General features: G+C 40.4%; 1 protein-coding gene across 1 annotated transcript in view; it reads right to left on the bottom strand.

Moving 5' to 3' along the window:
* RASA3 (RAS p21 protein activator 3) overlaps nucleotides 1-14636 on the bottom strand; it is a 127895-nt gene that overhangs the window by 20430 nt on the left and 92829 nt on the right. The window contains exons 6-11 of the mRNA XM_054271484.1: nucleotides 13166-13246; nucleotides 10420-10492; nucleotides 6119-6198; nucleotides 2024-2128; nucleotides 1367-1523; nucleotides 439-587 (exon numbers count right to left, since the gene is read on the bottom strand). Of these exons, the coding sequence (XP_054127459.1) occupies nucleotides 439-587; nucleotides 1367-1523; nucleotides 2024-2128; nucleotides 6119-6198; nucleotides 10420-10492; nucleotides 13166-13246 (645 nt within the window). The remainder of the gene's footprint in view (nucleotides 1-438; nucleotides 588-1366; nucleotides 1524-2023; nucleotides 2129-6118; nucleotides 6199-10419; nucleotides 10493-13165; nucleotides 13247-14636) is intronic.

Here is a 14636-nt window from a genome sequence, read left to right as displayed (position 1 = left end):
ACAGCTTGCCTTAAATATTTATGATTAGCAAGAAACTTGCTTGTTGTTTTGAACAAATTCAACAAACACTCAGCACTAAATGATTTATTAGCACACGATAAAGCTGAAATTATTTCATATGAAGAGCTGAAGGTAATGTACAATTTCAGTTATCATATATACTTAAGACTGAGTAAAAATTGCTGCTCTCACATGTTAGAATAGTCCTGCAAATAATTTCCACAAAAAATGATGGGAACTCCTCCTCAAGGTCAAATTAACCAGATCTTGAGAGCAGCGAAAGAATTTCGAAAGAACTCTGCCACACAGCTAGGAAGAACAGGAATGACCCCAGCATTTTCTTCTGAAATTGCATATTTCTAGAAACTGAGTGGAGGATTGTAGCACTAGCCAATGCAGTTTAGGTATTTTTGATAGCAGTTTGGTTTTGGTACTTACTGAGTTCTCTTCACTTCAGCATTCGCAATGGCACTTATGAAAGGCACAATTCTGCCATAGTGTAAGAAAAGCCTGACCAGAGGTATGGCTGCTTCCTGCTTTTCTCTGCAAACTTCACCCAAAATATGTGCAGCTGATGCTGAAACAGGCTGAACAGTGGAAGATAAAAACTTTGAGAAATCCTTCCAGAACAACCATTTTTTCTTTCTATTCCCATTAGTTCCTTAATGCAGAACCCCCCACAACAGTTGCAATGGCCAGTTACCAAAATGTCTGTATATAACGTGGGTGGATGCCACATCCCAGTTTTTGTGGGCTGTAAGTTCTGGTCACAAGAGGGCAGCAATTAAAAAACTACTACAGTACAGGCTCTTCTTATCTCCCACATTTTTAATGGCTGTCTTTTCAGTAAATGTCACATGCCTGGGAAGCAAATGAAGAGAAAGAAACTCTATCTAACCCTTTGCAATTTCAAGTCCCAGTGAGTACAGAGAGGGAGTTCTTTTAGTGAAAAAACAAAAGCACCATTACAACTGTAAAAAGTACACATAAAGGGACACATGGTCCAAATCTCTGATGTTTCAGGATTAGTTCTTGGTTTGGGTTTTTCCCAATTATGCAAAAAAAACTGCTCCTGTCCAGTAAAGGTAAACAATTGAAATTAAAAAATCACCAAGAAGGTGCTGCTGCTAAAACCACTGTGTTCCTGGGTCTGCCTTCACCCACAGAATGCAGATAAAGATCTCTGCAAGGACTGAAAACAAGCACAAGGGACATGCAGAACTTAAAAATGCTCTGAGGTCTGAAAAGGAAGAGCTGACCTCTCTGGTAATTACACAACTATGGTGTCAGCAAGATAGTGACAAATCTTCAGAGACCCCTGTGAAGATGATCTGCAAGTAAACAACAAAAAACACAAGCAAATTACCTCAACATCTGCAGATTTTAGCAGGACGTCTCGCAGAGGACTGTAATAGTCTGAGGAAAAAACATGGTCCTCAGTGTAAACCACATTTAACCTTAAGGAACCCAGGTCATCAGGCTTCAATGACTTGTTACCATTATCTCTGGGCTGCAGAAAATACCTGATATGCAAAAAATAGGACAGAAACTTAGTGCTGAAACATAAGATTTTCTCAGGGTATATATGAGCATAGAGAAACTCTACAGATACACAAAGTATTTATATACGTATCAAACTCTTGAGAGTTCTGAATCAGACTTCTTAATTAAGTTTGCCAGTCTGTTTTGCACCAACTGCAACATGGGAAGTTCTGAACACAAAGATTTATGTAGATATGATTAAAAACCCACACACTAAAACCATAGCACTGCTGATGAACTGCAGTAAATAATATAAAAACAACATACTAGAACTCCCACATGCTACAGAGAGGCAGACTGAAACCTCTAATCACATTATCAAAACTTCTTGTTCTTACACTTGCTAAGATTACTTTGGCTTGCTTACAAAAAAGATACAAATTAAATCCATTTAAACTTTATCACATAGCAATAATTACTCTTAAGTCTTCAGAGTAGACATATGTTTCTACTTATTCTCCAAAAGAAAAATGTCAAATACCATGCTTCATAAGAACTGGACTGTCGGAGAAATTTCAAAGGGAGTCTCAGTTCTCCCAGAAACTCATCACCAAACTTCAAGTTACTGGCATTCCAAAGATCAACCCTGTAATAAAAACAAATAATTCAAAGTACTATTAAGAAATTAAAATAATACTACTAATAATAAAAAACCCCAACATTTTTGCCAAATTTGTTAGGGTTTTTCCCCTGAAGTCTATGATTAGAAAGACTTGAAACTGTACAGCAACCATTTCCAAATAGTGAAGAGATAACCTTACCTTAGACTTCTGAAGCCTGACAATTCATCTCCATAAAACATCAGTGAAAAATATTATTCAGATTAACTTTTCTCATCTATACTGTTTCCACTGTCCATATTGATAAAGATTCAGGTGGCTGTCTGGCTACCCCAGATAATGGAAAAATACAGGTAAAATGCACACCAGGGGAAAAAGCATGAAGTTATTTAAGGACTACATATTGTCAGTCCCTAATTTGGGATTACTAGCAGCTAAGTGGCAGCTTTACAGAATTAGTTCTACACAACTTTTCCCTGTTTCTAGCTCTTAGGAACACTCCTGTGTCAAGCATACAAACTTATGGCACCTAAACTGGTTCTGTAGAGTTAAAGCTGTAGGATGGTTCTACCTTCAGTACAGCCTGTGTACTGGCTGAACCTTACACAAATTTTGGCACTTGGTCCCTCACATTTGGGAAGTTCTGGTATCTATCTGTAGATGATTCTTTCTTCCTTTTCATACGCTCTTCAACATCTGGATGGAAAACAACTGCACTGAGACTCAAAGCAGAAGTACTGGTGTCCAACCCAGCATGCAGGTTAACGCTACCATACCCACCCTGAGGCAAGGATTTCACACTCCAGGGTATTTGTTTCTGTATGTATTTTAAGGTTTTCTCTAAGAGCTATTTTTGTTAAAAAACAAGATCAGCTGACTATTTTGCAGTTAGGTGACAGCTTGAATGTGCCCTAAACTTTTGGGGGAAAGACAGTACGTGGAAAGAAATTTTTAGTTTTCAACTAATGACAATTTTTAGAAGAGCAACTTGAACTTGGATAAGGTGCAAAGGCATCCAGTTGTGGATGTATTTACACAACCCTCCTGGTGCCAAGCAAGTCACAGCAGACTGGCCAAGGAACAGATGTTGACAGCCCTGTTAAAGGTTTATCTATCTTATGCAAGCACAGAATGTGTTACTTTTAAATCCTCTGAGCCTTGTATCTCTCAACAGTGTCTCCTGCCCCAGCTGTCATTCACCAGACACACCATCAGCCCACACTCCATTCCTGCTAGGTAAAGTTCTTTGGACTCTGATAATTTGGACAGTATTTCTGCAGGGCAAGAACTCTCCAAAAGGAAAAAAACTTCTTTGAAAATTCGACCTTCTCTCTCCTTTCTCCATATTTGATGGGTTATTATCTTGCAAACCAGTTCAGACAGCTAAAAAGCAGCTTCAAGAGGAGAGGAGTCTTTAAGCCTTTTTACACAGCCGAACTTAAAATTTACCAAGTATTTACAGGCTACTGGTTTCTAGTTTATCCAAACTCATTTAAGATACCAACTAGCAATATAATTTTCAAACACAGACAGCTAAAGGGTTTCCCCAAAGTTACAGAAAAAAAAAATCAGTGCAAAGGATCTGTACAACAGGAACTAAAAATTCAAAGTAGATCTCACACTACACAGTAAGCAAAGCAGGCATGCAAATTCTGAAGTTATTGTGTGGTGCTCTTGGAGTATAAAGAATAAACAGAACTTATTAAAAATGTTAATACACAGATCTCAGAGTCTAAAAGATCATTGTTTCCCAATATTTTTAGAAGACAAAATTATGACAAGTGTTATTCTGAAACTGGTCAGATTGTAGTCACAGAAAGAAACAAACAGGAGAGAGGGGGAGGAGAAACAATGAATTCACCAGAACATCTGGTCCCCAAGTGTTGATATGCCCAGCCTACAACTTCCTACACCCACTCAAAAAGAGAAAACTTTTCATAGCTTTAGAGAGAAATCATGAGAGACTAAGTCTCCTCTTCACCCTATGGAATTGTATCTTTCTCAGGAGAGGAAAAAGAAAACAAATCCCCAAACCCATAAATTGTATGATCTGTCCAGAGGGCCTGGGGGCATTCTGACTCTCACTAAACAGAGTGGAGGAAGTAAGCGGGGGTGGAAGGGGAACCCAAGATGGAAACAAAAACACACTGTCCCACAGGGGACAAAAGCTCTAAGGAGAATTTGCCCAATCAAGACTGACACTTTATCTGCTTTTGCCTGTTATTTAAGTGCTTAATCTTTTCCCAACTATTTTGCAAGCTTCCTCTAAAACTATTTATCTGTACCACACTGTGCTGTATTGGTTTTCAGGAATTATAGACTTTTCTGAAGCTCAGCTCCACATCCTTTATTGCTGCAGACGAGTCATTTGTCCAGAAAATATACTTAGCAAGTTAAACAACTGTATAATTTCATTTAGTCCAGTAGTATAAAATAAGAATCACTGAAATATTAAGCAATATGTAACTGCTGTACACCAATATCTAGCGTCTCCTTCAAAACTATCGAAAAATCTATCAGAGAATCCTAGCTTTCATTTAAAATCAGTGCATGGCTGGGCACCATAGTTATAAAGATTAGACTGGGCCTTCTGAGACATGGTGTATTTTCCAGTTTATCACATACATCCCATAGAATATGGGGCATGCTGCTCCATATCTGCCTACACAAGGCAAAGCTTTGCAGAAACACAGTCTGGTGCTAGGACTGGGTCACCTGCTGTGCTGCAACACTGACACCACCAAAGCAGCTCGGCCCTGCACCTGGGCCTTTGCTTTTGCTCCCATGAGTCAGCTGTGGCTTGCCCCAAACCAACTACCTTGGCACTGCCTGACACAGATGTTCTCTGTGAAGCAGCACAGCTCCTGCCTCTCTCATGTATGAATATATATTTATGAATAGCTTCCCTTTCCTGCCTCAGAGCCATGGCAAACACAAACCTGTCAATGCTCCTGTAGTGCTGTCACACTGCACTGACAGGCTACATGAGCCAGCAGCTGTCACACCAGAACAGCCCTCCATCCATTCATGAACACAGATGTGTTTTGCTTGCTGGGAGGAAGTATTGTTCCCCTTTCCTGGTCTCCCCTCCTTTCCTTAGTGCCAGCTGTGATTCTGAAGGAACTATGGAACCTTCTGGGAGACACCTCACTGCCTCTCTAGCAAGAACAAATGGGGAGGGAGGCAGTGCTACTATTCTTCCTCCAAACACTACCACAAAGGAGAGGAGAATTTCTCACCACCTGATGCAGAAATAGCAGTATTCATTTACTGTGCACCAGATGGCCCAAGCCTCCAAGTTCCAATAGTATCTGATGCTAAGACATATGTGACACTTTCAAGTTTTGCACCTCCTATTGTTTTCTCACCCCTCTTTATACTCACCTGTCCCCACAGACAATGTTGACTGGCCTCAGCAGGTTTTAAAAGAGAGGATGGCACAGGGTGGGGTGGGATAATTTGGTTTTGAAATCAGAATTGCTTTTTTCCTGTGCAATTGATTTCACTTTTATCACACCAAATCTTGCAATAAAGGGTTAAAGTTGGAAGGTTAAAGAGATGAGAAACTGTCTCTGCCCCAGGAAAACTCTTGACTTCAAGAGTCTCCTTTCAGGGAGGAAGGACCTTATACAGGCTGCTAAAATTAAGTCATAAAAGAAAATATACTCTGTAACTTATCGCATCACAGAGCCTCTGGGCTGTCCTGGGAAACTGAGGGAGGGAGGAAAGAAGAGCCCAGACACAAAAGGCTGAGCTTAATGACAATTATACCAGTATACACACAGAGCACATGAGAAACAAGGAAAATAAGGATCTCTCCTGCATCAGAACCACCACACATATTCAAGATAGATTCTGCAGGACAGTGGAGGTAAATAAACATACAGATACAGTGACAAAAACTCATCTTGATTTATCAACAGAAAAACCACACTTGCCACTTTGTAAACAGAGTCTACTAAAAAGTTACACAATTCTGGAAGACAATTTTGTGCTAATAATGCATTTTATATTACCTAATCTCCATTTTGTCCACTTCATCTACATCTTCAATGTCAAAATGGGATTTCTTGTTGTAGCTACTAGGTCTTGTAACCTAATAAAAAGGAGAAAACTTTTAGCAGCTTGATCTGATACAAAAACATTCTGATGTAACTTTCACAAAGCTTTGGAAGAGCACAGTATTTTACTATCAGCAGTAACTTCAGTCCTGATACTGAAAACATTCAAGCAAGTGAATAAACATGTTTAATAAGAATAAACAGACTACTGACTATAAAGTGGTGGTTACACAATCATTACCAAGAGAAAGCAGATACTCCATACTTTTTTGTACAGGGAAGACCATCTTTAATATTACTACAGCACTTTAAGTTTACATTGACAACAAAAAACACCATTGAAAGGAGCACCACTTTCATAATCCGTCCAGGGAAAGAAAAGGGCAATTAATATTTGTTTTAAACACAGCTGTACAACAGATGCCCTGAGGCACTTTGCAGAGCACAGGGGAGGAACCACAACCACCCTTAAAAACATTTTGCAGTGTATCCTATTAAAATTAGGAAGTTCTTCCTGTCCTGATATCCTGGAAGTTAATTTAACTTGCCCATACAACAAACACCAAGCAGACCAAGAGACCCCAGCCTGCATTACGCATATCAGAATGTAGAAGCAGCTGCACAGTTCACCAACCATATTTGCAAGACTGATTAAGTGGAAAGCACAGGAAAAGAAAAAAGGAAAAAAGTATAGAGTATTAGCATAGAAAGTTTTTGTAAAAACATTTCTTAAATGTTTGTACAAAATGTTTTCTACCATGATTGTAAGAACAGTTTGGTGGTTGTATTTTTGCCTAGTGCGTCAGAAACTCGAGAAAAAGGCTACCCCACCCAGCTGAAACCACAGCAGGAACTGATCAAATACAAGGGTGTATGATGATGTGTGGGTTCAGCTCTTGGTTGCACACTGAAGCTGAACTTTATTATATGTTTGAATATACTTGTGGCTTAATACTCCTCACCCACAAAAACTGGCTTTTATTGTAAACTTGACTATTTGGTTTTGTACTGTACATAAGATGCAAACGGCACTCGAGGGGGGCAATGATACAGTTGCCTAAGTGGAGAGAAACCAGAAAACAATCTTTGGCAGAGGACACTCAGAGCCTTTTTATTTGTGTATGTGTGAGGCAGGCAACATTTTCAAAGTGATACACAAGAACTAAAAGACACTACCAGCAGCACTGAGACCAAATGCTCCAGACTAATGGAATCAAATTCACCTGGTAAGCCCAAGAACACAGTGGATTTAAATGCAGTGTACAACTTCAGCAGTTAAACACAAGTTTCCTCACCCTAGCCTTGCAAACACTTCACTGTTTCTGCAGAGTGTCCTAAAGACCTGCAAATGATAGTTTCTACTACCACTGTGAAGCTTATGGTGCAATATTTAATAATGAAACAAACTTTTAAGTCTCTTTCTATCTGTAACACAGGAGTTGTTACAAAAAGCTGTAGCATAGGTGCAACTTATGGCATGTCCCTTCTAAGTAAACACCTTCTCAGAAGTTTTGCTGGAATCTGCATTTATGATATCTCTCTGTTCACCCATATGGCTACTTAGTGTGGAGATCAACACAGCTCAAGAGTGGTGCTCCAAAAGGGATAGCTGTACAGAACTGGAGATGAGGAACCTTCCAGTCCACTGTGCTAAAGTAGCTGACCCATAACACTGTACAATAAAGGGGGCAAAACTCTGCTGTGTTGTCCCTTTCACGTGGGAAAGCTGGCAAGCCATTTGTCAGCTGCTCAGGTTTTTTTCAGCACATGCAAGTTTACAAACAGGTCCCCAGCACTTCCTTCTTGAATTCCTGTAAGAGGACCATTTTACTGTAGCTGCACACACAGCTCCACACCACACTGCAGCTGAAGCAGTGGTGAAAATGGCTCTATCAGGTGCAAGTTTCATTCACCACACCCCTCAAATAAGCCCTTCTATTTCCCAAACCAACAATAAGCTGTCTTTCACTTAGAAAATTAAATCTGTGTAACTTTTTGGTCGTAGAAAGGAAAGCACCCATTCACTGTCTTTTACAGACCAGCTTCTTCCTTGGAGGCTTGGACAATCACTGTGCTAGCAGGCTGCAAAAAAGCTGATGAAGCTGTTCAGGAGCAGAAAGTGACACCGCTGTCAACAGCATGGATCTCTCAGCTCCACAGGAACTGGAGCTCTTCCTTTGCATGCACCAGGCACAGGTCTGCCCACACCTCATTAGTGAATATATTTCCCAGTCACAGCAGTTCTACTGAACCTTGTTCCTTGAAGATGTTTAGCCTGATTTGTACTAACTACTCTCAAAATGACATAAATCTATGATGGCTCTGTCTGCAGAGCTATGTTTATATTTCTGGCTGATTCAGTCATTTCTCAAGCTCTGCTCTTACCAGCACAGAATTCATTTTGCTTTGAGTTAGCAGAACTGTGGCATGGGCTTGAGTTCAGGTTTTACTTTTGCTGGTACTTGCACACAACCCAGCTCTCACATAAAGGCAGGCTAAGCAAGCCCCCAGCCCCCTCTCTCTCAACTCCAGGTGGAAGATGCTTTGTTTCTCTCCTTCCTCTCCCAGCATGGCATCACCTGCCAAGTTCAGTGTTTAAATACCAAACATTTTCTGTTTCTGCAGCACACAGAAGTATGAGGAATCAGGTGAAGTTTTTGTGGCTTACAGTCTTACATTCTCATTAAAAGGTTCTCACTGACAGGCTCCTCCAGAACTGCCTGTGTTAAAATAAGGAAGGCCATCTTAGTTTACTTACATACAGCATCACTCTCGGATCACTGCCAAAGACCACAGCTCTGGGCCAGGTGAGGGACTGAAATCCTGGCTGAACACACAGACACCTCAGTGCAGTTTCAGCACTTGGTCTCACAGCACCTCTGCCCCTCTAACTGTGCCCAGCAACTCCACAGAGCCTCATGGAGCCAGGAACTGGGCACAAGAGCTCACTGCAAGGAGCTATATCCTATATCCTAGGATGAGATGGGCTGTGTTAACAAGCAAAGATCACCTTAGAAAGCTGTCCTGGCCTACCCTCATGGCTTCCAGCTCTCAGGCACTACAGAAATCCTGCCAATCAGGAACTTGCAAAATCTGTTCCTTGTATCCAAACACATTACATCAACAAGAGCATGGTTCTGCTGGTATGACAGACTTTGATTGGTCAGTACAACTACTGGCTCCTAGGCAAAGATAGTGGTTTGCAGGAGAGCGAAGACAGCAATGTCAAGAATGACACTTCAGATCTGCACAGCGCAACAGCACCTGTATGGCTCCTCTGTCCCCCAGCTTCCCTTCCTCATGTGGCTGTGGCACAGAGCTGATCCCAGAAACCACATCCCTAGGTGCCATCCCTATGGCAGCAACAATTTCTAATGCAAATATGGCTTTCATCTTTCAGATCACATAAGCAGAAAGAGCTTTTCAATCCATGCCAACTGCACTGTGCCACTCTAGCTTTTATTCCATCAACTTCACAATTACAGATACTTTCTTGAGGTGTCTACTGAAATAGAACAGTCAAGCACACACCAGAGAAAAAGAGAATGATACGCATAGTTTAGAAGACAAAATGAAAAGTTTCCAGAGAGATCTAAATTATAAACACATGCACATATATGTATGGACACACCACAATTAGAGCTACTCTTGCCAAAAGGAACCAAAATGAGGACTTTCATAGAAGTTATACTTTATCTTAACTGGACTAGTTGAAAATGCTCTGTATTAAATAAAGATATAGAGGTTTTACCCACTTGGAGAAAAGGCACTAGTATTGCAGCAGACTGGTAGACAGCCAGAACAACCAGCTTAAGTGTATTTTTCCTCTACAGTTTTCAGTATTCCTAAGGAGATAACCTTTCTCCCAGTGACTGGGAAAGACAGGGTGGACCAGCTATAAAAACATAGACTAATAAAAAATATAATTTCTCTGCATGTGTGGTTTGTTCAGGTTTTTTGAACTAATTTTTAAATGTGTTTTTTCCAAAACTCTCGTGGGGTGAGTTGTGATTAAACGTAAAGCCTGTTGCTCAGAAGTGCCCAGCTTGAAGCTTTTCCTACAGAGCACCTGAGGTGAAAGCAGGATACTGCTCCTTCAGCAGACAGCCAGTCTGAGCCCTGGTACTTCTTTCCCCCACACCATGCTTTGAAACAGCCTTCAAAGATGACAGCTGGCACAACATGGAGCAGGATGCTGTGCCAACTATCCACAGTATAGTATTTCAGTTTATCACCCGCTCCTTTGAAATACCAACCTCAAAATAAAACACTTCATCAAAATGTGGATTGTTGGTCTTCTTTTTAACTTTAGTCTTTTTGGCTTCTGATCTGAATTAAGGAAACAAAAACAAAAAAAAGGGGTAAGAAACAACATTAGTAGAAGTGTGATCCTAGAAGAGAGCCACTGAGGAGGAAATAGCCAGACACTTGATTTATCTGATAAAACTGGAATGCCATGTGGTTCCAGCACAGCAAGGCACAGACACTTGCACACATTTAAGAGAGAGATTCAATGCATTCCTAGTTCTCTAAAGTGGCAGTAATCACATTTTGTTATCCTATTTTAAACACAACTCCTTGAACCCTTATTCTTTCACTTGGTTGACATAGAATCTTTTATCTGTACAAACTGGCAAGAATAGGGCTCTGAGCAGCAACATTTGGAGGACAGTCAGTCTTGATGTGACTCAAAAATTCCTCATAATCTAAAAGCACAGGAGACAAAGACTAGCCTAGCTATTTCTGTGAGTCATATTTTATGATTCTGGCCTGAAAAATCAATCACTGCTTTTCAGTGACAATCAAAAAATCCAGAATGGTTTCTTCGGTAAGAATATTTTTATTGCTGTATGAGCATCCCTTTTCCTGCAGCACCAGCAGCACTTAGTTAATAAAGTGATGGATTACTATGACCAGTGCTGAGCAGAAGTCTGTATTTTTATTGTCCTGAAGGCATAAGATGTGGCAGACCTCCTCCCAAGCACTCAGCAGGCCTGACCCAGCTCTGCAGTGCCCATTCATCCCCCATGGGCCGTGCCATCCGCCTGTGCCTGCCTTTGAGAACACAGACATTGACTGCTGGGCTCAAGCCAGCCAATGCATTTCTCACAGGCCAGCCAACAGCTGTCTGATGGCTTCCACATGCTATGAACCTATGCTTGATTTGTTCTCACTACCTACAAGAGAAAAGCTGTGTGTCACCAATCCTACCCTACAGCTCTGCAGGCACAGATAAAACAGATGCAGACAGAGAGGCACATCAGCCATGTGGAAAACTGACCTACTAATCATTTCATCCCAGAATCTATCGTTCATTTCTCATCACCAAAGCTGCTTAGATAGCTCGTAACTGCTTATATTCACTGGACAACTCTGTGTATTTCACAGAGGTCAAGGGGAGCTGGATCTAATTCCCAGACTTCCCATGTGAGTTGAATGGGCCTGTCCACCAGCATACAATATTTTTCCATCCATAATACAGGCACAGAAAGAGTTTCTGTCAGGAAGTCTGATGACTCTAAGTACAAATCACATAATAAACAGCAGCATTTTTGTTGAAATTTTTATGCCTGTCATTGCATAATTGCAGCTGAATAAAGCAGCTTTCCTACTCTAAAATGAGAGGCGCTGGAAAGTCCAGAGAGGAGAATGATGTACAGATTAAGAATATCCCACTATTCCTAGGAGAAGCTGAGAGATAAGAGACACTAATCTCCTCCAGGACACAGCACAGATTGCCAACCCCATCTCATCAGTCACACTTGCCAATCAGCCTCTTTACTGATAAACCCATCTGGGAGGGGACTGGGAAGCAGGATGTAGAACGGGAGGTGATTAAGGCAGCACAATTATTGAGCAATTACAAAGCAGTGAATGGGAATAAGCTGCATGCTGCTTGCTGGAGATAGGAAGCAAGCCTTCTCCCCCCACCAAAACCCAGATAGGAACAGAATAAGGCTAGGCTCCTTATTCTGAAGGAAGTACATTATCAATAGTCACACATTATTCAGAGTGGGGGCATAGGGAAGCAGACAAAGGTAAATTCAGACATTTAAGAGTTGGTCAATCAGTCTTCTTACTGTTTCAATAATAGACACCCAGCCAGTCATTTGAAACAAGTTACAGCCTTAAAATGAATTGCACAAGTCAAATACACAATTCCATTAATGGAGATAAGGCACAACACACCTACACAAAGATGCAGAATACAGACATGCTCGAAGACTTCTCTACATGCAAGGTAAATATTTGTCAAAAATGCTTCTTATTTATAGTATTTGCAACAAATTGTTGTAAAACATCATTAATAACCCATGCCACCAAATTTGATTCTTTGAGGTCACAGCAGAGCTGTTTTGTTTCTAAAATGACACAGACATAAAAGATGACTAGATAAGCAGAAAAACCAGTGACATCCAACAGCACAGAAAATTTTCATAACAGATGGGAAAATTGAATCCCAAATTTGAACTGAAGAGTATCATGCAGAATGTCATCACTAAAACCTCATTCCAAATTTTATCCATGATATTATGTCTGCATATATCAAATTACAGGACTGAGCCATTGAGGGTTTTTGACATACATATTAATTTGTCACACCTTGAAAGTGAAGACACTCTTAAATATTCACATGCAAACGTGCATACTCGGCAAGATGTTGATGTATTCACATTTCTCTTCCACCCTGCCCAAAATTAGGCAATGAATTTGCTCAAAAACTGGCCTCCAACTGTGAGGTGAGAAGATGCATAAATTAAGACTAACCACAAATTATATACTCTGGGATATTCAAATTATTCAGATCTTTACATAAATCAAAACTGAAACAAGTCTCAAGCATAATTCAGTAGCTCATACACACACCCACCCCAACATTTAACATATTCTAGCAGTGTCTAAACACTCCCAGCTGTCCATAGGAGAAAGCAAATTTCTAATAGACAAAGGAAACAGAAACCACCCTTATAAAAGGGAAGCTCTTGAATGTGCAATACTTGCCTGGAGGGTCCTGCTAAGGTAACAGTGGCATAGGGATCACATTGCCCATTCACAATGGGCAGCCCTTGGCACTCCAAAACTCTAGAAAAGAAGAAAATGAAGACAAATACATTAATTTAATGGAAAGAAGCTGGAGGGAAAATAAAGCTGAAGCATGTTCATAGGGTTTTTTTCACAACACTTTACACTAGGGAATTTAAATGTCACTAAGCAGAAACATTTAATTTATACTTGAACTTGACAACACATTCTGTTCTTAAATACTAACTTTAATAAGGGTCAAAAATACTGTTAAATTACTGCAAAGCCTTAACTCAAAGGATTTTTATTATGCAAGCACGGCAATTTAAGGTTCATGAAGTAGGAGTCTGCTGTCAAGATGGGAGCTGTCAGCACTTTAAAATTCTGTGACAATTTATTCACCAAAATACATAACCAGAATTTATTCTGTAAGAGAAATATAAGAAAAAACCCACACAGACAGATCCCAGAAGCAGCTAAATAATTTCTCAAAATAACATTCATGAAGACCTCAGTGCTTTTGCAAAATTTGGCATGGGCTTATTTATAAAGTTGTGTTAATTACAGACCAGGACATATAACACAGCCATCCTAAATATTCAGCAGCTCTGCACTCAAGGAGTAACAGAGACATTGGAGGGAAAAAGTGGAACAAACTGGGGTTTGCTGCACACAATGGTGGGAAAGCTGCAATTCTGCACTCTCATTTCAACATCTCTTTGGGGAAGAAAAAAAGAAGTAGAAAAAACCCAACACAACTACCCCCAAAAACTGAAAAAATGCTGCATGTTTCAGAAGTTAAAACCTACTGAGGAATGCAGCATCAGCTGGAAACACAGACAGACAAGCCAGTTTCCAGAACTCCCCCTCCAGCAACAAGTTCTGCTTCCAACAGGTAACCTGCTGGGCTGATGTATTTGCACAATTTTCACTGGAAAGTTTCAGTGAAGACAAACCACGAAGCTCCCTGGGCAAGTGAGCAGTACCATCATTGCAATGTGAAGTATCATGCAAAATTCTGGGTGCTATAACATCACATGCAAAGTACTAGCCATTTTACTGTTTTCAGTGATGGCAATTTCAATGTAAAAGAATGTAAGGGTGAGCAATAGAGAAAAATTCAGTGACAGACAGTGCTCCACAATTTCATCCACAAGGCAAGCTATATGGTTACATATAGTGAAGACTTTAAATACAGTTTAACTACAGGCCTGTTATTACTTACCCTCCATAAAAGGAGAAAATAAGTAATATTCTGCATCAATACAGGAATCATTTTTGTACCAGAGAAGGCACAACCTAGACAGGTTCAGAGAGCACTACAAGTAGAAGAAGACTGAGCACCACACTAAGGGGCACACACAGGTAGCTGAAACAATACATTACATTCCTAGCTGAATTGTCCTACCCATGGCCCCTCAGAATGAAGGCTAGGTAGCTGTCTTTCAAT

The sequence above is a fragment of the Melozone crissalis genome, unplaced genomic scaffold (genome assembly GCF_028551555.1).
Source record: "Melozone crissalis strain CALT ecotype California unplaced genomic scaffold, PUWL_Pcris_2 ptg000013l_1, whole genome shotgun sequence".
Taxonomy (NCBI): Eukaryota; Metazoa; Chordata; class Aves; order Passeriformes; family Passerellidae; genus Melozone; species Melozone crissalis.
Note: the sequence above shows the minus strand (reverse complement) of the source record. Positions and strands in the feature narration are given on the sequence as shown.